Consider the following 24911-nt stretch of genomic DNA (forward strand, 5'->3'; position numbering starts at 1 on the left):
TCCGCGGCGGGCCGGCGCTGGCCGGGCTGCTGGTCGCGCTGTGTGTGTGGGTGCAGGTGCCGCGCCGCAGCGCCGCAGGTACGGGAGGAGGGGCGGCCTGAGGGGGCTCGGCGCAGCGCTGCGGCTGTGGGAGGCACAGTTGTAGGTGGCCGAGCAGAAATCCGAGGGTTTTTCTTCCTAAATCACCTTTCCCTTCTGAATTCTCATCCGCCTTCAGCAGGGTTGCTGCCCTTGGACTCAGAAAGGTCCTCTCCGTGCTGGGTTCTGGTTGGACAGGACGTGAGGAGCTTTAGGAAAGAGCTTTGTGTGTCCCCCCATCCCTAACGCTCTGCCTTCTGTTTTGCAGGAACAACTGAAGTGGTCTTTGGGAAGGTGGGAGGAAGCATCCTCCTCTTTTGCCGCAATGTCTCCAAAGAGGCCACTGAGGTGCTGTGGTTCCAAGGGGACCCGCACTCTTTTCCCCCGCTCTTCTCCTCGAGGGTCGCCTTCCCCCCAGACGTCCGCTTCTCCCTGGTGGACAACAGCTCTCTGCGCATCTCAGAGCTGCGGCTGCAGGACGAGGGCAACTACACTTGTAAGGAAGTGCTGAACAAGACAGACCACGAGCACAGAGTCCAGCTCCTGGTAGCCAGTAAGTCTGTCCCAGAATTTCCACCCCTAGGTCGCACGAGTCCCATTTCCGTTCCTTATCCATTCTCTTAGAAGTCTTCATAGGCCTGGGCTGCAACCTGCTGTCCTCCATGCCAACCATAGGGTTTGGAAGAAGGGAAGGCTGTTGCCAGTTCTGCTTCATTGCCAATCTGTGTTTTACAGCTCTTTCTTTTCTTGCTGATCTTTCTGTCAACATTTGCAGACTGATGGCTGTTTTCTGTTTGCATTCAGGGTGTTGCTTCTTTGTCGGTGTTTGTTGACAGGTATGTGTTGTAAAAGTTGTACCTGTTCTGTACAGATTAAATCTCTGAATGTTCGCACAGGTGAAAATTCCCTTCCTGGGGCGAGGAACCAGGAGTCGGGGGGTCACGGGGGCTGGACTGAAGGAATCAAACCTTAGACTGCTATAGAGAATTTGTAGGCTTGGAGCTTAGAAATGGGAGCCCTAAATCTAGAGCAGTGAAGCAAAATGCTCGTGAGCAAAAGATATCAATGAGCAGCAGTGCTGCTGACACCGTTTCTGAGAGTCACTCAAAATCTGAGTTGTTTTCACACTGATTGTGTGCAGATCGTGGAATCATTAAGATCGGAAGGATCACTGAGATCATCTGGTCCAACCCTCAACCTGTCACCAGAGTACCACCAAACTGTGCAGTGTGTACCCTTCTCCTCAACAGCTCCAGGGACAGTGACCCCACCACTCCCTGTGCAGCCTGTGCCAATGCCTCGCTGCTCTTTCTGAGGAGAATTCTTTCCTAATCTCCAACCTCAACATTCTCTAAATGATGTCTAAACGCTTCCTTATGCTACTGCTGTTCTTTTCCTTTTTTTTTTTTTTTTCTTTCTGATGGTTTGTGGACATGCCAAGCATTGGTACCACTTTCTGAAATTGGTTTGTTAATGTGTGACTTGTCAGTTAATTTCCAAAGGTCACAAAGGCAGTATGCACCACTGGAGTCTCCCTAAGCAGGTGGGAAAGAGATTTCTAGTGATGCTTAAGGTCAGTAGAAGCAACATCAGCACAGGCTAGAAGTTGAAGCTTATCAACATAATGTGAGAAGCAAGTACCTATTTTTTTCATGCTCTCTGTTACTGGCCATAGGAGCAACTTGGCCAGGGCTGGAGTGAACCTCAGGTACAGACACAACATCACCCAGGATCTTCAGGCTTTGTGTGGAAATTACCAGTTGACACCTCATACTGGATGTACCAAAAAGTTTTCTTTGTGCTTCAACCAGTGCTTAGGCTGTGCCCGCCTTTCAATGCAGGGTGGTTTCTGGTGTCTCAGGCTGACACCAGAGTTGCTCTTGTTTGCTCTCATTAACCCCAGCCAGTATTTACAGTCAGTTATGAGACCACCCTGGAGCTGGAACAGAGGAAGTGCCATAGGAAAATCTCTTGTCACAGTTGGTTGTTTTCAGAGATCATAAAAGTTGCATGTATATTGTTCCTGGAAAGCCAAGCCCTGAGAAGGTATTGTTGCGGCTCACGTGGGTTTTTGCCATGATTTTTTCCCCTTTAGTCCAAATTATGTGATCTCTCCAGTCACTTGAAAAATGCTTTACATAATAAGCATAACTCACCCCTCTGACACCTTTTTTTTTTGGAGCTTTCTTTGGCAGCATCTCTCAGTGAGGTCTTGTTGAGCATTGTAGCAAGCAAGCCAGCTGCAGGGACACTGTGTTTCTTCTGCCTGGATCAGAGTCCAGAATCCCTCTGGCTGTTAAACGAACACGTGTGTGTATTTGCATATGGGTGTGTATATGCAAAAGTTTCTCCACCAAAATCATACTCTTGGGCAGCCCCAGAAATGTGAAGAAACCAGATGATGGGGGAGAGGCATGAACTCAAGCTGCATGAAATGTGAGCTCTGCTCTGCCCGAGGGGACTGCTCTTGTGTTTCTATTGGTTTCTGCCCCATCTTGCCTTTAGTTGTTTTTGTATCTAAATAACAAACAGTCTCAGTTTCCCGGTGATTGGCCCTGGCGTGAACCCAGCAGTGCCTTACCCACCTCTCTTTTCTTGGAGTTTGTCCCCACTGCTGCAGTGTGATGTGAACATAGCACGGCAAGGGGCTGAGTGAGCAGTGTGACCCCACACAGCAGTGACAGCTGTCTCCATCAGACGAAGCTGTGGCAAAAATGTGTCCTTCCACTGTGTTCCAGTGGTTGCTGTGATACTTTTTGCAAAGCAGCCTCCTGCTTTGTCCCTGTTGGCTGTCCTTCAGTTACTCTCCCCTGAGGCAGTGGTGCACGGATCAGGGAGAAACACAGGCAGGGAAACCATGGCGACTTTCAAGGAGAATGATTGCAAAACCAAGCTTTCTCTGAGGTTCCAGCCCTGGGACACCAAGTGACTTGGATATGTTTCTAACTGCATGACCTTCTTGCTGACAGATCCACCACGTTCCACCCCGAAGTGCTGGGCTGAGTCCTCCTCCTCGGGGCTGATGCTGCAGCTGTTTTGTACTTGGCCTGGGGGGTATCCCCACCCCACCCTGCACTGGCAAGAAGAGGGACACAATCTGGAGAACTCCAGCTGGCTCATCAGCTCCACGAGCTCCTCAGACACCCATGTGGAAACACTGAACAGCTCCTACCTCTCTCACCGCAAAGTGTTCAAGTGTGTTGGGAGCCACGTTGTGAAGCAGGAGGAGCGTGTGTGCTCTGTGGAGATAAGTAAGTTGGTTTCTTCACCATATTAATGATGAATGGTGGGGCAGACAGGTATTCTTATCATTCTCTGCCCTCCAGAGCCAGCCTTGCTGGTTCTTGCAGCAGGGAAAGGATGCAAACAAGGCAGCCTGACAGGATTTGGCTGTGCAGAGGTGACTGCATGAGGCACAGAAGTCCTACAGGTGAGATCTAGCATGGAAGAGTTGTTGTTGAGTCGTGTTTTGGGTTAACAAATCCCCATGCACCAACCTTTTCACCTCTGCAAACACTCATATTTGTGGCCAGAACAGATGAACCAGTGATTTTAGTGCCTTGCTCAGCTTGAGTTTAAGCGTACTGGGGCTGGGTTTATGTCAGAGTGGTTTTGTGTGTCCCCAGCCCCCTGGGCTGCCTTTCTCCTCTGCCATATTCCTGCTGGCTGCCCTCCAGGTGTCGTCCTCTGTCGATATAAACGCAGGTGTCAAAAATGGGAAAGTGAAAGTCCATCATATCATATCATATCGCTCCATGGAAGGCTGCTCAAGTCTCAACCTAAATGTTTTCTTCTGTTAATGATTACTAATCAGTCGCATGGTTGATAAATTGTTATGTTTAACTCTTCCATCCCCTCCTTGACTGTTTCTTTCCTTCTGGGCTGTTCAGAAGTCCCCTCGTTGGAATTGGAGCCCCCAAAGACCTGTTTTGTGGGTGACAACGTGACCCTGACGTGCCGTGTGACCGAGAGTGTGCCTGCAGCAAGACTCACCTGGCTGCGGGGCATCACCCAGCCAGAGATTGAACCTGGAGGGAGGTACTTCATTGCCCAGGAGGGCAACGTGTCCCACCTCACCATCCAGAACTGCTCCCAGGGCATCGACGGGGGCTGTTATGTCTGCAAAGCACAGAACCCCGTGGGGCTGAGGGAGGTGTTCGTCTGCCTGACGGTGAAGCGTGAGTAGGGCTGCCTGGGGTTGCTGTGGGTGGGAGTGTAAGGAAAGCAAGGACACAGCTCGTGGCAACTGCTGGAGAGCCCCTGTGGAGCTGCATTTCTCACTGATTGTCCGTGATATTTTCCATGCTTTCAATGCAAGTGAGGTGCAGGACTGGTTTTTTTCATCCCAGAGTTAAAAGGCTCCGTTCTTCTCACTTTGGTGTATTGGGCCTGAGAGAGGAGCACAGCTGCTGTCCTTCCTGTTGGTGTTGGCAATGGGGGAGCACTCAAGCAGCAACAAGCAGGAGCTGATTTGTTTTCACAAAAACCTTGCAGTGTTGTTTTCCATGTCAATGAAGCATGGTTGTTTCACCATACGAGCGCACCTTGTGTGGTGGTGGGACTGTAGAAATGATGGGAAATCAGAGCAGTGCAGCACTGAGACCTCTGTTATTTGAACATCCTTGGCATCCATCCGTGTCCCAGTGACAATTTGGCCTCTTGTGTTTCTCCTTTCTGCAGAACCAACGAACATAGTTGGAGTCGTGGGTGCGGTGGTGGTCCTGTCCCTGATGGCTGTTCTCACCATCTCCGGGGTTGTCTTGTACTACAATCCTCTCTTGTGCCTCAGAGGTAAGAGCTCTCCTCTGTGCAAGCCAGGGTATAGGGGGGAATTTTCCCTAACCTACCTGCCCTTCCTGTTGTGTTGGAGTCAGCTACTGACTACCCCCAGCTCTTGGGTATCATTGTGCTCCTGGTCAGGAGCCCATCAGCCCTGGAGGAGCTGGGCTGGAACACAAGATCATTCCGTAGCTGGATGCTTCAAGTGTCTTCCCCTGAGCTTCTGCAGGGAGCTGTGCAGAGCCATTCCGACTCTTCCCTTTCCTTCCGAGCTCTTATGCACAGCTGGTAGGGGCTGCACAGCAAAAACACCGGCTGCTCTGGAATTGGTTTCTAACACTCCCTTCTCTCCTCCCTTCTCTCCCATTTAGGTGCTGCATTCAGGTGAGCTGATTTTCCTCAGTCTGGTCATGCCCAGGTTTGTTAGCCTACCGTCCTGGCAGCTGTGATCTCCAGTAGAGCAGAACAGAGTTGTTCTTAGGTGGGAGTGGAAGAGTTCAGCATGGCTGGGTGAGGCTTGGTGTGGATGACGGAGCAGGAGAATGAGGGTAGCACTTGTCATTGCCTCTGGACATGCAGAGGTGGTCCTGTTAGCATGGGGGAAGGCTGTGCAGGAGAGCTTCTCCATGGTGCAGGTGAGCCCTAAAACTTAGTGTGTGAAGTGAAATGTCAATCTTCTGCTTCTCTGCATGGGTGTCTGCACTGTGTCCTTCTCTTCCTTTGGGGGGGACTGTCTGAGAGCTGCATGTAAGCGAGTACTTCTGTGGGGATTCTGGTGCGCTGGATTTCTTCTCTGCTTCCTGCTGTCACCATTCCTGGCCCTGCTCCTCTCCTTGCCCTTATTGGTTCTGTTCCCACAGCTGTGTTGCTGTGGCATGGGAAGACTCTATTCAGAGTGCCTCCGGATCCCCATCTGTGCAGGAGGGGAGGATAACTCCGTTCAGGAGGGGTTCTTGCAGTGTCGTACAAGACTGTTGAGAGATGATTGAAGGACCTTGGAAGACGAATGGGAAGCAGTGCAGAATGCTGTTGGGGTGTTGCTGCCAGCAGGGTCTGAAACCAGCTTTTCTTCAAACGTGGTTAGTGCAGGGTTGGAAGAGTCTGTCCAAATGGCTCGTTTTGGTGTACAGAGTTGTCAAGGCCAGGGGAGATGCAGACTGGAGCAACAGGATCAGGAGAAGCTGTTCTCAGCATCAGCCCACCTCCCCTCATCTGCTGTTGACAGGAGCCAGGACTCTGATGATGTCTTAGTGCTGGTGGACTCGGAAGATGACGATGATGAAGGGAACGGGGAAGAGAACACGATGGGCAGCTCCATCAAGCAGGAGGCGATGGCGCTGGTCAATGGGAACAGCATCCAGGCTGCTTATCTCAACTGCCCGACAGAAGGTGAGCCCTGGTGCCTGCCTGCTGGCTGGGTTTGGGGGCTGGAGCAACAAAGGGAGGGAAAAACTGTTCTCTGGTTTGTTGACTCTTGCTGAGGTGCTGCTCTGTGCCCTGTGTAGGTGATGAGGGCGAGCAGCACAGCGTGGTCCCTCTTCAGAAAACAAGTGGAGAAGACACACAAGGCACATAATCTCCATTCCTTCTTATGGAAATGCACAAAGCTCCAGCTGGAAGCCAGCACCAAACATCCTCATCACTGCATGGCTGAGCGTAGGCTGTTAGTGTCCTGCAGCCATCTGGTTCAGCCAGAGCACCCCTCTTCCTTCTCCACTCTCCCTTCCCCAGCTTTCATTCCACTCTCCCAGCCTCGTTTCTCCCTTTCTTCTCTCTTTTCCTGTTCCTCTTTGTCTCAGATACCCTTCTTAACAAGGTGGCACCCAGCACAGGAGCAGAGTTCAGGAAATAGGTGCCAGTGGCCTGCTCATCTCAGTGCATGTCAGCCTTGGGTACGGTGTGGGGTTTTGGCTCTGTCACTGCCAGCACTGCCAGAGCTGTGGGGAGCATAACGGAGAACATTGCCTTGAGGCCACCAAGTGGCTGTGGCAGGATGATGGAAGAAGCAACTGGTGGATGGGGCAGGATGGGGAGGGGATGCTGACTTTCCAAGGAGACTTAATTGTTTTTATTATAAATAATTGTTTTTTTTTTTTCTCAAGACCTTCTACACTGTTTTCTTGGACCCAGAGGGGAGGGAGTGAGGCCAGCCCCAGAGGGGGCTGTAGGGTGGGACTCAAAGGGCTGTGAGCACACACACACGGAATGGTGGGGATCTGAATGCACCTTGGGAGAACAGAGGGGAACTGAAGATGAGGTGGGAAAGGGAGCACATGGAGAAGAGCTGTCTATGTGCACTATGGGAGGGAGCTGAGCCCCTCTTGGAGTGTGAAGAACGATCTGAGCAGGAAGCTCAGGTATGGTGGGGACTGGAGCACTGGTGCAGGGCAGCAGCTGGGGTCTGGCTGTGATCCCTGCAGAGGTTTGTGAGGAGGGCTGGAGTGGGGTCTGAGGGCTGTGGGGTGACGACAGAGTGTGGGTGGGAGCACGGAGGAGGGGATGTGTCCCAGGGAGCCATACCCCTATGTCTCCTGCCCCACTGGGGCTCCTGGCTCCAACAAGCCACACTGCAGCCTGGGTTCCCCAGGAGAGCCCTCCTTGTCCATGGGGCTCAGTCCCTGATCCCCAGGCCACGCGTGTGTGCTCCCAGCCTCGCCGGGTGACGCTCAGGGCTGTGGGAAGGAAACCTCCGCTGCGGGAGCCTCTGGCTGCCCCTGGCAACAGCGTTGTGTGCCTCTGCAGTCTGCTGCCCTGCAATGGCCGCCCCGCGTCCTGCTCCTCTGCTCCCTCCCCGTGCTGCACAGGCTCCAGATGCGGTCCCTGAGATGTCCCTGGGTCTGGAGGAGCATCTGAGCAGGGCGTTCCAAGACAAGCTGCGGTTCCAGTGAGTGTCCCCATCCTCCCCCCGTAGGCTGCCATTGTGCCACCGTTCCCCAGCTATAATAGCAAGGGGATGTTTGTGCAGCTGATCTCGGGGTGGGCAGAAGGCTCTGAGGTGTCCCCAGTCCAGCAGGCAGGTGACATCCTATGGGGGACAGCCCAGGCAGGGGGCTGTGCTGCAGCCCCAGTTGGGGGTAAGGGGTAACCTGCACACCCTGTGGCTGAGCCTGGGCAGGCATTTGGGGGGGGTTCTGGAGGGGTTGGGGGTCCTGGCTGTGCTGCCGGCTGTGATGGTCTGTGTGCGTCCCCCAGGAAAGTGCCAACATGGGACTCAGCATCTCTGCTGCCCTCCAGGCGCCTGCTGCTGAAAAGGAGGGAGGTGGTGGAGGTGGAGAAAGCCCTGCAGGCCCAGCGAGAGGTACAGCCCCCAGCCCACCTGAGCCCTCCATACATGGTTGTTTTTCCTCCATAGTGGGACTGAAACCACAGCTTTCCTCTGGGGGCACGGTGGTTGCTCCCCCTCCTCTGAGATGGGAGGGAGAGGAACCTTATAAAGGTCAACAAGGGCAAGTGTAGAGTCTGGGGAAGAATAAGCTGGGGATAATTCAGAGCCCGGAGAGGTGGTGGAGTCTCCTGCTCTGGAGGTACTCAATCCCACCTGGACGGCATTCCTATGTAACCTACTGTAGGGAACAGTACAGAGAGGGGAGGATGGGGGATCTCCGGGGGTCCCCCCCCCACCCCTGTGATTCTGTGTCCCTGCCCCTTGGGGCACCCCACGGCCCCTCAGCACTTCCGGCAGCAGATGGAGCTCCTGGCACAGCGCCGGCAGCAGCTGGGCCAGAGGGAAGAGCAGCTCCGTGATGACACCATCAAATTCAACTCCTTCCTTAAGGTGTGAGCGGGTTCGGGGCTGGGCTCACAGCCACGTCCCTCTGCCATCGCCACCAATGGCATCTCGATGCCCCAGGCCATGTCAGCAAGGCGGCAGCGGGCGCAGAAGCGGGCAGGTGAGGAGCGGGCATGGGCTGCACAGCGCGGAGCCGAGGCCTTGAGGCTGCAGCGGGAGCTGGAGAGGCTGCAGAGGCACAGGGAACAACTGGGACAGCGGCTGCGGAGCCTCCGTGTCTTCGGTGACTTCCTGCAGGACGTGCGAGCTGCCACGGGGCAGGTGAGGGTGAGGGTTCCTGTCCCCAAGGAAGGGCCTGGCAGCGTCCTGTTCATCCCCTCGACACTGTGGTCCAGTTTCAGGACATGCCATCCATGCTGGCCCATTTCGGGGCGCTGGTGGAGGCACGGGCGGTGCTGCTGCGGCAGGTGGAGGCCGGGCGGGTGGCACTGGCCCAGGGCCAGGCTCAGCTCCAGCAGTGCTGTGAGGAGGCTGACAGTGAGCTCACCAGCGGCAATGAGGAGGTGCTCCAGCTCCGTGCCCGCCTGGAAGCCGCCCGCCGTGATGTGCTGAAAGGGGTAAAGGCTGCAGGACCCCCAGGGTGAGGGGCTGTGGATGGGACCACCTGCAGCCCTGAGCTATTCCCTGCCCCCAGGAGTCCCACCGGGCCCAGCTGGAAGGTGTGGCAGCCCAGAAGACTCTGCTGCTGGGGCAGATCCAGATGGCGGTGCTGAGCCTCTTCCAGCTCGCCACCACGAGGCTAGAGGTCCCCAAGGATGTGGCCCTGGGGGACACAGAGGCACAACTGGATGTGGTGAGTGTGGCCAAGCAGCCGCGGGGCTGGAAGGGACGTGGATGGCCCTGTGACACAGAGGCCCGCCGTGTCCCCAGCTGCTGCTCTGCATGCAGGACCTCGCTGCCATCTGTGCTGAGCTGGGGCTGCATCCTCATGTGCCTGCCACCACTGCCACACACTCACAGCATCACAGGGATGTCACTGCGCCTCCCAGCCAGGAATAGATGGACTTAGGATACAATGGAGCATGGAAGTCACTCCTCAACCAGTCCAGGGAAGATGAAGAGAAATGCCCCAGGACAGAGCCTGGGCCACCAGCACCCTCCTGCAAGGCACCTGAACTGATAAAAGTAGAGCAGCTGCTCATCTTCAGGCCATTGGTACTTATAAAACCTTTTCCCATCAAAATATAACACAGCTGCAGTCAATGAGTGCTGGGTTCTTTTAGAACTGCACCTGGGGGAGGAATTACCCCAGGCATAAGATGCAAGAGAGGAGGCAGGCTACAAAACCAGATGGGTATCTATTTGATATGTCCTCTGCTAGGCCATCTCCTACATCTTTTTTCGGAGCTTTCCCTTCTTGGTGGCCCCAACACGGCCAAATGCCATCTGTCGCAGCTCCTGCACCCGCTGCCGGTTCCGTGCCTTCAGGCGCTTCAGGCCCCCGCGCTGCAGGAAGCGCTGCTTGGCCGCTGCCTTGCGCTGCTTCAGGATCTGCTGCTTGTTCTTCAGCTCCGAGCGCACCTTGCCCTGGGTGGGGGGCCGCTGGGGGGCTGTGGGACAGACGCAGCCATGGGTGGATGTAAAACCACGCTTGGAGGCCTCAGTTATAGGGAGGTGGTATGGGGACTGGTGCTTGTTCGGGTACTCACCGTGCCCACGTCTGTGCTTCCCCCTGTATTGCTCCCGGCCTCCTTGGTTCTCTTCATCCTCATCTCGCTCATCAACCTTGTTTTTCTGCTTCCACTTCTCATAGCTGCAGCAGGTTAAGGGCAGGCACAGCACTTTCCCTCTCTCACCTTCCCCTGCCCAATCGCCCTCTAGCACCAGGCAGAACCCCCTCTCCTGTCTCCCCTGCTGCAAGGCCATGCAGTCCCACACCCAGCTCCCCCAGCGCAGCATGGGCAGGATACAGGTTGTTCTTGTAGGAGCTGCTGATGTAGCGCCCGCTCTCTGTCCGCACTTTCTTCTTCTCCTCCTGGCCCGTCTGCCCCACAAAGCGCTTCTTCTTGCGGTCCCTGGGAAAGAGGGAGTGAGGAGGGTGGGAGACTCTTAAACAACAAGCCACCTCCATCCACCTCAGTGGGCATCCCAATTCCACCTGACACTGCCCAATATACAGCAAGAGTCACTGGCTTTGAGGGGAGAGAAACATCCCCCTGGGCTCTGCTCCTTGCCCAGCTCTTTCCTGCCATGAGCAGACCCCACTCACCACTTCAGCAGCTGCTTGCTCCTGTTCAGGTTGTGGCCTTCATCGCCCATGAGATCCAGCACAGCCCCAGCTGCCTGCTGCTCAAAGGCACTGCCCTCACCGCCCACACTCAGCCTGCACAGAGGGGAGCAATGAGAACAGCCCAGGCTGCTGCAGGAGGGTGGGGGGAGTGCTCCCAACTCACCCCCGCTCGCTCTCAAAGTCCTTGGGTCGATATGGGATGTAGAAGTCCTCATCCCGTTGTGCTGGTGGCTGTGGCTTTTTCCTGGCACCATCTTCTGCAGCCCGGCTCCGTTTGCGCTTCCATCCCACCATGGTGGAGAAAACCTCCTGGAAGGGGGCAAACGAGGGGCTGAGGCTCCATGTCCCAACCCTCGGGTCAGGTTCTTCTAGAGGTTCACATGCCCACTCTAAACCCAAGGCACAGCCCTGTCCCAGCCCTGTTACCTGGAGGTTTTCCTCCTCTTCTTCCTCCTCCTCAGGCTTGGGGGTGGCTGGATGCAGCCCCTGTCCCTTGAGAGCTGCCGCCCGCTTCTCCTCCTGCCCACGCTGGAACTTCTCAATGAGGGCACGGTCGTGTCGCCGCTTGGAGCGCATGATGCTGCTGGCCATCGTGTGGGCCGTGGCGTTGATCTCAAAGATGGTCTGTGCAGAGAGACAGAGCAAGTCCCAGGAGTGAATGGTGAGGATGGGTCAATGGCTGGACTTGACGATCTTTACAGGCCTTTTCCAACCTCTATGATTCCATGGGACTTCCCTCTTTTCCCATCCCTCTCCCTCCCTCTGCCTTCCATCCAAAGGCCAGGCCCCAGCTCACCGCCTTGGACTTGTAGGCTTTAATGCTGTCCACCAACTTCAGCCTCTCCAGTTCGGTATCTTCAAAGTGAGCACCTGGGGAGCACAGAGGGATCAGCTCCTCCACAGGGGAGAAGAATCTCCTCCCACAGTGCCCTGAGGCACTCACTGAAGAGTGGGTGGATGCCCAGCTGAGACATGTCCATCTCCTTCACCCTCTTGATGGACTCGGGCGAGGGGCCGGCCGGGAGCGCAGGTACTGCTTCTGGGCATTGTCAGCCACGCGGCGCAGGCTCTGCAGCTCCAGTGAGCCCTCGTGGTCTGTCAACAGCAGGCACTCCTCATCATCCACCAAGCTCTGCGGGACGCGACCCAGGACCCCATCTGCATCTGCAGCACCAGGGACAGTGCATGAGCTCTCTGCAACCCACCCTGGGAGCAAGAAGGTACCACCCCCCTAAGAGGGTGAAAGACCTTTATGCACAAAAGCTTAACACAAGATCACAAAATTCAAGGATAAATCCCAAAGGATTGCAGCCATCTCTACATTTGAGTCCCCTCACCTGCAGGCATCTCCTGGGCACCGGCAAGGATAAGCGGGCGTCCCAGGAAGAGGTGGAGGTCAAAGATGTAGGGCATCTCATCAGGAGCCACCAGCGAGTAGGCAGTGCCACTGCGGCCAGCACGGGCCACACGACCTGGCAGGGTGAGGAGGAGGGGGGTGGGAAACCAGAGCCAGCACCAGCCCCCAACCTGGGACAGGGACCCACTGGTACTCTAGGTCCCCAAGGGTCAGCCCACTCACACCCTCCCTGTCACCATCACCCTGAGGAATCCCTGGGTGGCACCTACCAACACGGTGCAGGAAAAGCTTGGACTTGGCAGGGAAGCTGTAGTTGATGACATTGTCCAGCATGGGGATATCGAGCCCACGGGCAGCCACATCTGTCACCAGCAGCACCTGGCACTTGCCATGGGCAAACTTGGCAATGTTGATCTTGCGGGCAGTCTGGTCCAGTGAGCTGTAGATGTGGGTACAGCAGATGCCCTGGGACGTGAGTAGCTGCAGACAAGGGAAGAGAGCACAGAACCCACATGGAAATGCACCTCCAGCCCAGGGAAAGGGTCCCCAGAGTATTGAGTCCCCAAAGTGCCCAACCAGACTACAAACACTGGGAACCCTGGGTGCCACTGACCTCCTTGAGATACTCCGTGTGGTGCTTTGTGGCCACAAAGACGACTGTCTGATCCTGGGGCTTCACCACGCTGCGGAGCAGGTGGAGCAGCACAGCTGGTTTGTCATCTCCACGCACGTGGAAGAAAGCCAGCTGCAAAGAGAGGGTAGAGCTCAGCCCTTCTGGGCCCCCAGGCTCTTGGGGACACCTCGCAGCGCCCACTCCTTTCTGGGCTGGTCACCCCTCATGAGTCTCCAGCCACCATGGGGTAACTTGTAGGCACGGGAGCACCTGATGCTGGAGGGAGAGGCACAAAGCTCACCTTGAGCTGCTCACTGAGCTTTGACTCCACATCTAGACGTATCAGCATTGGCTCAGTGAGACCTGTAGGACATGGTGGCATGTGGGACACAGAGCTGGACCAGCTCTAGCTCCCAGCCTGGGGATAACCACTTGGCCCAATCCCAACCCAGCTGTGTTTCCCTGGTCCCGTGACCAGTACAGTTGCAGGACTGGGAGAAGTCCCCCCAACAGATCACTGCCACCAGTATAGGACCACCAAGCCTTGGAGCCAGTCCCAGCCCAGCCCATCTACCCAATGCTTCTCACCAGCACGGGCAAACTCAACGAGCAGCTTGGGTAGTGTGGCTGAGAAGAGGACGGTCTGGTGGCTACCCGGTAGCCGAGCAAGGATCTCTTGGAGCTGTTCTGCAAAGCCCATCTCAAAGAGCCTGCAGGGAGAGCACACGGGACATGTGATATGGCAGCCAAGGTCCCCCTGCTCCCATCATCACCTCCAAGCACACTGACCTGTCAGCCTCGTCAAACACCACATACTCCATGCTATGCAGCTTCAGGTTCATCTCTACTGCCACGTGCACCAGGCGCCCGGGGGTGGCAATGATTCTGCGAGGGCCGGAGATGGTGATGTTGAGCTGCTTGCAGTCTCCCCACGCCATCTCAAATCTCACCTTGGCGGCCATGTCCCCACCAAGTCCTCTCCCTGCACCCACACTCACATGTCGGGGTTCTCGTGCAGCGCAGCAAACTGATCCTCCATCCTGTGAGAGTGGGGAGAGCACAAGGGCAGGGGACAGCTCAGCCAACCGCCTCCCAGGGCTGGGCAGATTTGGGGCTGTTTTAAGGATGTGGGGGCTGGCAGGGACTCAGTGACATCAGGGATACCACTCACTTGTCTCCTCCCAGCACAAGAGCGGTCTTCAATCCTGTGAACTTGCCCAGCTTCAGGGCAAGAAGGGAAACAGTGAAGTTAAAGCACACTGGGACTCCAGCCCCAAGCGGTGCCCACTTGTCCTCGTACCTCCTTTGTGAACTTGAGGGTCTGCAGGGCCAGTTCACGAGTGGGTGAGAGGATGAGGGCGCGTGCTCCAGATGGGCTGGGTGCCTTCAGCCGCTCGAACATGGGCAGGAGGAAGCAGGCTGTTTTCCCACTGCCTGTCCGTGCCATCGCCACCACATCACGGCCACGCAGGATCACTGGGATGGTCTGTGGGACACAGCCCTGCTGTCAGTGCCCCACGGGGGGACACAGCACAGCCCCTGCACCGCAAGGCCTCACCTTCCTCTGGATGGGTGTGGGCACTTTGTAGCCCTTCTTCATCACACCTTTGAAGACAGGGTAACTCAGGCCTGCAGGGACATGGAAATAGTGAGGGGACATACAGGCGGTGAGGGGCTTTGCAGATGGGGTGACCCCCACCCTACACATACCCATGGACTGGAAGCCTCCAGATTTCTTCTTCTTGTTCTGTGCCCGCACCATTGCCTGCGTGTCCTCAGCAGTGTCATCATCCCTGTCCTCAGCAGTGGGAAAGGCAGGCAGCGGAGGCACGGGAAGCTGGGGATGGGGGGGGGGTTGTGTCACGATGTGGGGACGCAGTGAGAGGGGTTTGCGTCACGGTGACAGCAAGGCTGCCGTGACAGCGGGCTGGGATTCCGGCATCACACAGGGACATTTGGGACACGCACACGTGGGGACTGGGGACACCGGTACACAGCGACACCGGAGACATCAGCACGTGGGGCCGCGGCGCTGGAAACACGGGTAAACGGGGAGTGGGCACGCCGGTTCCGTTCCGCGGGCACAGAGGGGCCGGGAACACACAGGAAGGGGCCCACGGGTTGGAGTCGCGTCCCCCACCCCCTCCCCGCGCCTCCCTACCGTTGCTGCCCGGCGCTGTTCCCCAGCTCCGTTCTGCCCGCGCTGCTTGCGGGCACCCGGCGGCGCCATGGCGGTGGGACAGAAACCGGAAGTAGCCCCGAGGAGGAGAGCGGAAGGGGCAGGGACTTCCGGGGCCGAGAGCGCGGGATTGCGCGTGCAGCGCTGCCCACGTGCGCGCCGTGCTGCGCTGTGCCCCCTCCGCCAAACGGCTCCCGGCCATAAATGACGATCGCTTGCGAGCGGATGTTTCTTTTATTAGGAGTTCAAATAACGACTTTCGAAACGGAGAGCTGAGAAACTCGAGGCTGTGAAGAAGGCGTTCCGTTTCTAAGGCAACGCTTTCACTCCGTACATTTGAAAATAGGAACCTGGACGCGAAGCATTCAGTGGCTGAGGCAAGCGAGGGGAAAAGCTCAATTGCAAAAGAAACAACGCGACCTGATAATTGCGGTAGAAGTTGACCTCTCCGCAGCAATTAGTTCAGGGCTTCCCACCAAAAAGGTGCTGCAGTGGAGAAAATATCCTAGGGAAATAAAAACAGAAGATTATACACAAAATACTTGTCTGAGAACTGTAAGAATGAGGCTGCCTCTGCCTGCCAGCACAGCGTGCCTCAGAGGAAGACGGAAACGTGGAGAGGAGACGCAAAGAATAACTCTCAGCATGGTGCTCTAGTCGTTAATGGGGCTGAAGTACATCAGGATTGATAAGGATTTTAAGGATCCCCTTAAGGGGACTGAAGATCGGTCCCTGGAAAACTCTCTGGGAGAGATATTAAAGTCTTCCAACAGTCTGGCTGTAGGTGGCACTCTTTATCTGATATAAGGGCTGTGATTGAGGTCAGGAACTGCTGGGATTGTTTTCCCTAACGCAGCTACAAGACACCCTTACTGCGAACGTGCCCCTTTCCACAAGCACACAGCACGAGGGAATGTTTCTTTACCTTGAAGGCCTTGGTTTAACCACCACAGAAAAGATGTGTCTACTCTTCAAGATAACGCAGAATTGCCTGAACTGCCAGAATCAGTCTCAGACACAGAAGGGACAGAGCAGCACAGGAGGCTCACGTGAGGGAATTAACTCATGTGGTATTTACTCCCTACTATCACACCTGAAGCCTCCTCTCACACCCAAACCAGTTCGTTTAATATTTGCTGGAGTATCTTCTCTCTGCTCTACCCACCAGAAGATCACAGAATCATAGAATGGCCTGGGTTGCAAAGGACCACAGTGCTCATCCAGTTCCAACCCCTCGCTATGTGCAGGTCACCAACCAGCAGCCCAGGCTGCCCAGAGCCACATCCAGCCTGGCCTTGAATGCCTGCAAGGATGGGGCATCCACAGCCTCCTTGGGCAACCTGTTCCAGTGCCTCACCACCCTCTGAGTGAAAAACACACAGATACAGTTCTTTAAAATTCAGGAAATAAGAGAACAGGCAGTCCTGGTGGAAAACAAATGCTGCACTGTGAGGCAGCTTTAAGTAGGAAATGCTCACAGCTGCAACATAGCTACCTTCTCCAGAACTTTGAGAGACCTCCTCGTTTTGGCTCCTCAATTCCTTTGGTTGTGATTCGGTCCATTTGCTGCAATACCTGCATTTCACCTTCAGGCTGACTGGTTTCTGCTCTTTGTTCTACATTATGTGCCACAGGTCTCCCTGTAAGAAATAGGTGCAAGAACAGAAGCACAAACTCACTCCCTCCATACTCCCCTGAATGCCTGATGTAAGAAATAATACAGGAATTCCTTACTTACATAAACACTCTTGGTCACAGCCCATGCTGAGGGATGCTGAACTATGCTCACACTGAATTTCTTTTGAGTAATTCTAAAAGAAAACACAGCCCAGAAACTTTGTTACACAATGTGAAATTATATCTCACAGGAGAGTTTTGTTGACTTGCTTCCTTTAAGAACTGAACAGCTAAAGTAAAGCTGTAATTCACTGACTTTAATAGCTGGGATGGTATAGGCAGAGATTTTAAACAGCATACACAGAGATGCTGTGGGAAATAGCCACTGACAGTACACCCTCTGGACATTAGTCCTGCTGAGCCACAGTAGTAGTAAATAACACTGAAAGACAGAAGTGAGAAGTATCAGAAGCAGGACTGAGCCAGGATATCAGAAATACAAAGGACCACAAACAACAAAATCTGCATGCATGCTTATTTGAAAGAGTAAAATCACTTTGTCATTGAGAGAAGATAATATAAGCATAGATTTACTCCTTAGGTGTGCATCTCTTGCACTGAGCTCAGATGTGTGAAAATTTCCAAAGTTTAGATGGCCTGAGATCTTTACAGTTTATTCTCAGAGGATTCAGTAAGGTAGAAAAGTTATCTTCGGAAACAGACTGTTCAGCTGTCAGTTCTCTTTCTCTCTTTCTTCAATTTCTACCAGTGTCCTTGTTAAGCAGGAAGATGTGTGGGCTGAATTCCAGCCATTCTGATCAGACAGCTGGCTGTCAAAATGATGCCTGAAGGCTGGAAAAGAAAGAATCTTCCCTTCCTGACAAGGCATTTTGAGAAGAGAGGGTTTAGGAAGCACCTCTGATCCCTCTGGAACATTAACATGACACTGATGACATAGTCAGAAAACTCATTATGCTCTTTAAGGGAGAGAGGTAGATGCCTACAAGGCCATCTGCTCAGAGTTGTGGTGAGCTCCAAGTATTGACAGCAAAGTCAGTATGAAGATCAGCAGCTACTGCAGGCCCTCTGTGGAGTCTGATAGGAAGAGGCATCTGGAGGCTTGAGGTCAAGGTAGGCAATTCTTCAGGCTCATCTCTGACAGGTTAAGCTTACCCTTAGTTTTTAACTAAGGAACCAGAAAAGTTTGTGTTTTGTCTCTGTAAAACTCACCATCTGACTGATTTTGATGAGCAGCAATCAAAAAAGTCACTATCACTGATGCAAATGAAAAGGGAAAAAACATACCTGAAGGCATTTTATGCTTGCCACCTTGAGAATCTAGGACTAAATAAATACTGTTGTGTCTTTCTGAATATTCTGTAGCTTACCCTTTCAAATCCACGCTCTACTTTAATTGCATGGTGAACAATCTCAGTTCCAGGTCTAAAAATAAGTGAAATAAATAAGAACTGAGTTTACAGAAAAATTACAAAAAGGAGGCAATCAAGCAATCATACATATGGCCACTATAAGCATTTTATTTTTCAGTCAAGCTTTTAGTACCTCTAGGCAACAAAATATATACCTTAAATAGACATTTGTACTCAAGTCTCTAATTTTCATTAAAAACAAAAAGAAAATACGTACACATTTCCAAAAAGAAATCCAAAATTAGGAAAAGTATCATCAATGAAAGAGAAGGAAGAAAACAGGGAAAAGGACTACACAGTAATGATGAACACTGATGATCAATGGCATATGAAAGATATTTAAATATGGCCTAGAAGAATATTTTGTAGTCGACTGACCTGTCCACACATAACTTTGGGTATGAGGTCTCTGTTTGACCTTCAACTCTTCTCCTCTTCACTGTTTCTTCCATTTCAGTACTTTCTGGCACTTCACTTTTTCTCTTGACCTTCAAAACATTGCAAATTTTGCATTGGTAACATTTGATTATGACTTTTCTACTTTATAACAAAATTCAGAATCAATATATACTTTATATTTAGCACATATTTGTTCACATTTATAGAATGAAAACAAAAAAGATTTGTGAATAAAATACTAGCTTCTTTATTCAAAGACATGAACCAGAGAGAAGCCATCCAGAGAACTACGCCATTAGGGCCAGTTTACATTTCCTGACTGATAACTGGAAATTATATAACTTCAGTATTTCCTATCTTGTAATATTTTTGGCACTAGTCTGGAATATCTCTGTGTACGCTGCTGCTTCAGATTGTTTGGACTATAACTCAGAACACACACACACACACAACTTACAGGCTCAGAAGTGTCGCTGTTGGCTTCTTTACCTGTAACACAAGTATTACAAAATTTGGTGAGTATTTACACTGGAGTTTCTTCACCAACTTAGAATTACGTTTCTGCTTTATGCCTTATTTTCTGAGAACAGGACAGACTGCTGAACTTGCATACAGTGCTCTGAAATTGAAAAACTATTGAAAAACACTTCTTTGTTCTGGAAATTACCCAAACATAACCATGCATGCTTACCCAAAGACAAACTTTGCTGAAATGAGTTAAGCTCCAGATACATAGTGCAAATGTAGGGATAAGGCACGAGATTGACATTCTCATGTTTGAATCTCATTTTTGAGACCCTTTCCCATTTACTCAAATCTGAGAACGACGTTAAGACTTGTGAACAAAGCACTATGTTTGAAAACTGTTGTAGTCTTCTCTACCAGTGGGACAAAGTTGCTGAGTCTATAAGGAACATTTCTCACTTCATTAATTTTTTAAAGCAGTGCACAAGCCATGCTTGCCATTGTGTTTGGTGGGCTTACTATGACTTAGTATATGTGCTTTCATTTCTGGAAATAGATGATCTTTAAGGTCGCTTCTGACCTAAGCCATTCTGTGATTTTCTGTCTAAATCTGACTTGGAACTCAGAGTTACTGATCTAAAAACACTGCAAAACACTCTTTTCAAATCAATTCTTTGCTGAAGGCACCAGCTGAGGTGGGTCCTCAGATAATGTAAAATTGTGAAGCTCAAAGTACCTAAAGAGCTGCAAAGTACTGAATATGAATCCTGAATGAAGCAATGTCCAACATACACAATTCATGGAATCTTTTTTTTTTTATGAACAAGAAAGGATACATGGAAAGATAGTGAAGTGATCTGTAGAAAATGGATGTAAATCATCAAGATTTCCAAGGATGACTCGAATTGCTTCCTGGAAAAAAAACAAAAAAAGAAGTGAGGGAAAAATATTAACAATATATCCACAACTCTACTGGAGTTCATTGTTCAGGCTTTGGAAAAAACTTAACTTTACAGTTTGCATGAATTGTTGAAAAGGATATTCCAGATGTATACATACAGCTTTGCTTATCCTTCTCCACACTCCCTTCACCTGAACTGCACTACAGAAAGATACTGACAGGAATTGCTTCGTATCCTACCTCAAACTCCTTGACAGCAATGTCAGTGTCGTTGAGTTCAGGAGCACTGTGAAAACAGATACGAAGAATTAGTCCCACCTGGGGAAAGGAAGGATTACATTCTTTGACAGAGTTTAAATCACAACAAAACCTCATAAACAGGGAACATTCTCACTGCAGAGGGAAAATGCTTAGCAAGCGGATAAAACCTTGAAATGTTGTTCTTAAAAATATCCAGGATTATTTTGAATTTTCTGCCCATTTGCATTGTGTGTGTGGATACAAGAGATCAGAAATGCTCCAAATTTAAAGCAGGAAATGGCTGTAAATGGGTTCTGCTTTTGAAGACAAGAGGAAGATCACAACACAATGCTTTTGAGGGCATTGCCCTTGGACTGCTGCTTGCTGATGCTCACAACCTTGAAAGGCGTGATCCCTGAAGGGAGCCAGATGGTGCTAACAGATCCTCTGGCTTTGCTTATTAATGTATAAGAACACCAGCATTTTATCAGAAGTTGACAGCAACAAAGCATAAAGCTTCAGACCAAGTTTGAGATCTACAGAACGCTTCTTTTGCCATCTAGAACCCAATCTAAAACCACTTAGTTTTGAGAGAAAAAAAAAAAACAAAACAAACAGTAATATCTCCTTTTGCCAGAACAACCCCAACTTCTGTGACTATTATAGCCCACAGCCTCCAGGATTCTGAGTCCTCTCTCAAGTTAAGAGCTCCAAAACTTACTGAGTGTGTTGGTCGGGGTTCTGCTCTCTCACAGAAGGACCCGTTCGTCATCTCTGCACGCCTGACTAAGCAGATACAAGCAGATCCCTCCAAGGCAATACCCTCAGGGAAGCAATGTTTTCACCTTTTAATGATCACCTTCCCCATCTGACCAGACTAATCAGCACCCTGTGATTCAGTATCACTTCCAATTTAAGGCTCACACACTATTGTGACCACACACAACTCTCCAAATCCTCGTCCTCTGCACATCCAAAGGCTGTTATCCTTTCTGTTCCCTGACTGCCAGCAGCACGGGCAAACTAAAGCACTGTCCCTTCCCTCTCATTTCTCAGGCCTGTCACTACCACACCTTTAGAAACTGAGAGGTGGTTTATCAAAGCCCTCATTTCCTCACTCGAGCTTCCTCACCTCTGCAAGTTGCCATAGCGGATTTTAAACTTATACACAACTCCGCCTGCATGAAGGAACCTGGTTTCAGGCAGCGGGTATGCGAATGGTTTCAAGGGCATCTTTTTTATCACTTCCAAAGGAAGAGGGCTGGTTCTGGCTCCCCACCAGACCCCTCTTACAGCACAGAGCCCAGCACTGTCCCTGAAGCCCCACAGGATGGCAGCAGGGCTGATGCTGGGTGTAGGCCGCAGCCCTGCAGGCACAGTGGGAAGGCCGCAGCTGTGGGGGGGGGCACCGGGCAGCACCTCCTGCTCCTCCCACAGAACACTGCTGGGTCAGGACACGTCCTGAGCTGCACAGGTGGCAGTCTGGGAAGGACTGCACCAACCCCATGTTGCTGTCATCAGGGTCTTTGGAGAGGAAAACAACTCCTGGAACCTTCCTGGCAACCTTCCACGTTAGAACAGACACAACTGAAAAGCTTCAGTGGTCAATAACAAAGCAACAGTCGAAGGCAATGCTTCAACAAATGGATGCAAAGGAACCTATTCAGGATCGATATTCATAGGTCCATGCTTTCATATCACTAAATATGCCGTAATAATTATGGTGCCCTCGCCCTTGCTGCAACTCTGAGCACTGGAACCATGAGAATCCACTCACTCCCTGCACATCAGCATCCTGGTCCTCACAGCAGCACTGCGAGAGCCCACAGCCCCCCCTGTGCCACTCCGTCTGCCCACTGCCCCCATCCCTGATTCTGGGAGAAATCTGGGATCAAAACAGAGAGCTGGCCCTTTCAAATGCCCTCAAACAATTGAACAATACCACCCCCATTTAGTAGGAAAGTAATACAATACCCGCTGTGTTTCCCCTTTGAACCCCGGGGATGTGGAAGACTCTCAGCACTGCCTTCTCCTTTTCTCTGGTTTTGGTTAAGAAAGCCTTGCACCTGCAGGCAATCGCTGGCTTATGAAACAAGAATAACATTAACAGCATTTTCCTTTTGCTCTCCTGATTTGCAAACCATCCTCGTTATCTTCGCAGGGAAATGCCCCCAGGTTTTAACTGGCCTTCTGTTTATTTGTTTATGAAGCTGACAAACTTGTCCCTGTAACTGCATCCGCCCTGGGAAAGGAGCAGGTCTCCTCTGCTTTGCCCACCAGCAATGCAACAGGGCTGACTGTTCCTCCTGGCTCTGCCCTGGCTGGATCTGCAGGACTCAGCTCACCCCAGGGCTCCTTCTCCTCCTGGTTCCCAACAGGACTGCTCTTCCTGGTAAGTGGGTGGCAAAGCTGCGGTGCCCCCAGGGCCAGGAGTGTGTGAGATCATGAGATACTGCCTCGATAGGCAGATGAGGCTGTGTGCATCTGACTCCTGGAAAAACAGCCCAGGTGCAAATTCAGGGATATGAGAAATGTTAGAAAAGCTGCTCGTTCATCTTCCGTCTATTGTAGAGCAGCGATCTCAGGGAAAAGGAAGCACTGAAGAGCCTCTATGGAAAGTTCAGTGGAGGAGCAGCTGCTGCTGAAAAAAAGCAGCGACAGACGAAATCTGTGAGGAGACAGACAGGAAGAGGCACCTCCTGTGAATGCTTCTGCAAGTGCCAGGGACACAGCCCTCCCCACTGCACCAGCTGGAGCCTCAGTGTCTCACAAACAGACAGAGAAAATGGAGAATACAGGCAAATGTGATGCAGGGTCCTGCAGAAACCACATAGGGAAGCAACAATCCTCTGCATGAATAGCAAGGAGCCCCAACACTGAAATGTAGGCCAGCAGGAGGAAAGATGTACTCACAGTGCGTGATCTGCTGGTGTGAGAGCAGCTGGGCTGAGGGCACCGCACTGGTCACAGCACTGGACCTTAAAGTAAAATGCCAGGGGATCAGGACAGGCAAACTCCTGCTGTCCTGCATGGCATTTCGGTTTGCTGGCACGCTGTGCCAAAAGGTGTGAAATAATGTAATATGACTTCTTCTTTTTTTTTTTTTTTCCTCCTGCAGTCCTTTCAGTTGGATTTCCTGACTTAAAAAGCACTTCTCACTCTCCTGCCAGTTCAGTTGCTTAGGAATTCAGTTGCCTTTGGAACAAGGGAAGAGTAGCACCCCTGGCCAAGCACCAGCCAGCCCAGCCCTCCCCAACTCCTGCAAAGAATGCAGGACAGCTCCCAAAGCCCTTAGCCTTCCCTGTCCCCCTGATGCAGGCATGGCTCCCCCAGCTGCTCCTGACAGGACAGAATGTTGGACAAAGACATTTCCATCTTTGCATAGTGGAGGGATTGGTGATAGTTAAAGATGTCCCAAGGAAGACGGTGCCAAAATCCAGAGCAGGGCATCCCAGCAGGCCTTATGGGAACAGGACAACGGATGTGGCCAGTACAGGTCACAGGAGCACTGCATCAGGACCAACTCCACAGCACAGGGCCACTGCAACACAGAGGCATCAGCCACACTGGGAAACAGGAAACTTCTCCATCCCAGCGAGGGAAGAACCTCTGCTGTGTGCAGCAGCCCCACAGCCCCACTCCTGGCAGCGCTGCTGCTGGCTGCGTGCCAACCTGGGACCCACACAGGGGAAGTGGCTTCTGTGAGGGTCCCTTCAAACAAGGATGTTCTTGTCTGAGAGAAGGGAAAAAAGATAAAACAGAGTCATCTGCAGGAAACCAGACCAGATGACAGAGAATTTGCTTCCGGATACCTTGGCCAGGAAGTTGCTTTGCCTTCTTCCCTGACACCTGCAGGTTCTGCTCACCTCTGGCATGGCCACACTAGCAATAGGACCACTGGTGTGAGGTGGGGTGGGATGCCACTGTGCCCAGAGTGGCATTTGCTCTCTCACTGTGCTCAGCATGAAGCTTTTGCACTACTGCATCCCTACTGCCTGCATCCCTACTGCATCCACCCCCATCGCTTCCCTGCTGCATCCCTGTTGCTTCCCTGCCTGCATCCCCGCCTGTATCCCTACTGCATCCATCCTTGCCTGCATCCATCCCTGTTGCATCCCTGCCTGCATCTCTTCTGCATTTCCATTGCATCCCTGTCCGCATTCCTACATCTATCCCTGCTACATTTACTTGCTATCTCTACTATATCCCTGCCTGCATCCCCTTCCCTCCATCCCCTCCCGCTCACGTCCCCACCCGCACAATCCCCACTCCCACAGCCCCCCATCCCTCGTGGCCGCTCTTTGGGTACCCGCACCCCCTCCATCGCCCCCGGAGCCGCTCCCACCGCTCTCCGCCTCCGCGGGGCGGTGCGCGGGGTCCCCTTATTAAAGGTGAAGCGGCGCGGGGGGACGCGGGGCGATGGAGTACGCGGAGGCGGATTATTACTACGGAGAGGCGGAGGAGGAGGAGGAGGAGGGCAACGGGACGGCGTGCGCCTGGCAGGCGGACTGGGAGGCGTCCTTCTCGCTGCTGCCCGCGCTCTACGCGCTGGTCTTCGTGCTGGGGCTGGCGGGCAACGCGCTGGTTTTGCTGACGGTGTGGCGCGGCCCCCGAGCCAAGCGGCGCTCCGCCGACGCCTACATCGGCAACCTGGCGTTGGCCGACCTGGCCTTCGTGGCCACGCTGCCGCTGTGGGCCGCCTACACGGCGCTGCGCTTCCACTGGCCGTTCGGCGCGGCGCTCTGCAAGCTCAGCAGCTACCTGGTGCTGCTCAACATGTTCGCCTCCGCCTTCTGCCTGGGCGGGCTGAGCGCCGAGCGTTACCGCGCCGTG

General features: G+C 52.7%; 4 protein-coding genes across 7 annotated transcripts; 2 read left to right on the top strand and 2 right to left on the bottom strand.

Annotated features, from left to right (window-relative positions):
* Positions 1-5: 5 nt before the first annotated feature.
* On the top strand, positions 6-6956 carry VSIG10 (V-set and immunoglobulin domain containing 10; the record flags this gene model as incomplete). Its single annotated transcript, XM_019620935.2, has 8 exons — positions 6-78; positions 347-631; positions 3048-3329; positions 3969-4256; positions 4759-4869; positions 5229-5241; positions 6083-6246; positions 6363-6956. Coding segments are annotated over 8 exons (1287 nt in total), but the record flags the coding sequence as incomplete, so codon positions are not given.
* Positions 6957-7052: 96 nt separating this feature from the next.
* CFAP73 (cilia and flagella associated protein 73) lies at positions 7053-9835 on the top strand. Of its 4 annotated transcripts, none has more exons than XM_019621156.1 (7): positions 7053-7741; positions 8050-8155; positions 8528-8632; positions 8708-8908; positions 8983-9204; positions 9282-9440; positions 9518-9835. In XM_019621156.1, the coding sequence occupies exons 1-7, from the start codon at positions 7614-7616 to the stop codon at positions 9644-9646; spliced, it is 1050 nt and encodes a 349-aa protein (XP_019476701.1). In that variant the 5' UTR covers positions 7053-7613; the 3' UTR covers positions 9647-9835. The 4 variants fall into 4 exon arrangements, with proteins under 4 accessions (XP_019476701.1, XP_019476702.1, XP_010718757.2 ...); XM_019621157.1 differs by having other exon boundaries at positions 9608-9835; XM_010720455.2 differs by having other exon boundaries at positions 9282-9835.
* A 91-nt stretch (positions 9836-9926) lies between these two features.
* On the bottom strand, positions 9927-15132 carry DDX54 (DEAD-box helicase 54). The gene is given in 21 exon segments (XM_010720454.3): positions 9927-10197; positions 10297-10400; positions 10558-10662; positions 10857-10970; positions 11041-11186; positions 11304-11501; positions 11674-11747; positions 11821-11892; positions 11895-12041; positions 12215-12349; positions 12504-12714; positions 12848-12979; positions 13149-13210; positions 13436-13557; positions 13637-13732; positions 13846-13887; positions 14019-14068; positions 14148-14333; positions 14406-14476; positions 14558-14684; positions 15009-15132. Coding segments are annotated over 21 exon segments (2484 nt in total). The 5' UTR covers positions 15078-15132; the 3' UTR covers positions 9927-9976.
* A 5-nt stretch (positions 15133-15137) lies between these two features.
* Positions 15138-22044, bottom strand: MAJIN (membrane anchored junction protein). The gene is made up of 10 exons (XM_019621160.2): positions 21211-22044; positions 20079-20124; positions 19774-19849; positions 19164-19289; positions 18930-18961; positions 18452-18561; positions 18032-18086; positions 16765-16837; positions 16522-16666; positions 15138-15531 (listed from the first exon to the last, which is right to left on the bottom strand). Exons 1-10 carry the CDS (start codon positions 21309-21311, stop codon positions 15489-15491), a joined length of 807 nt encoding a protein of 268 aa, XP_019476705.1. The 5' UTR covers positions 21312-22044; the 3' UTR covers positions 15138-15488.
* Between the last annotated feature and the right edge of the window lie 2867 nt (positions 22045-24911).

The sequence above is a fragment of the Meleagris gallopavo genome, chromosome 17 (genome assembly GCF_000146605.3).
Source record: "Meleagris gallopavo isolate NT-WF06-2002-E0010 breed Aviagen turkey brand Nicholas breeding stock chromosome 17, Turkey_5.1, whole genome shotgun sequence".
NCBI classification, from domain to species: Eukaryota; Metazoa; Chordata; class Aves; order Galliformes; family Phasianidae; genus Meleagris; species Meleagris gallopavo.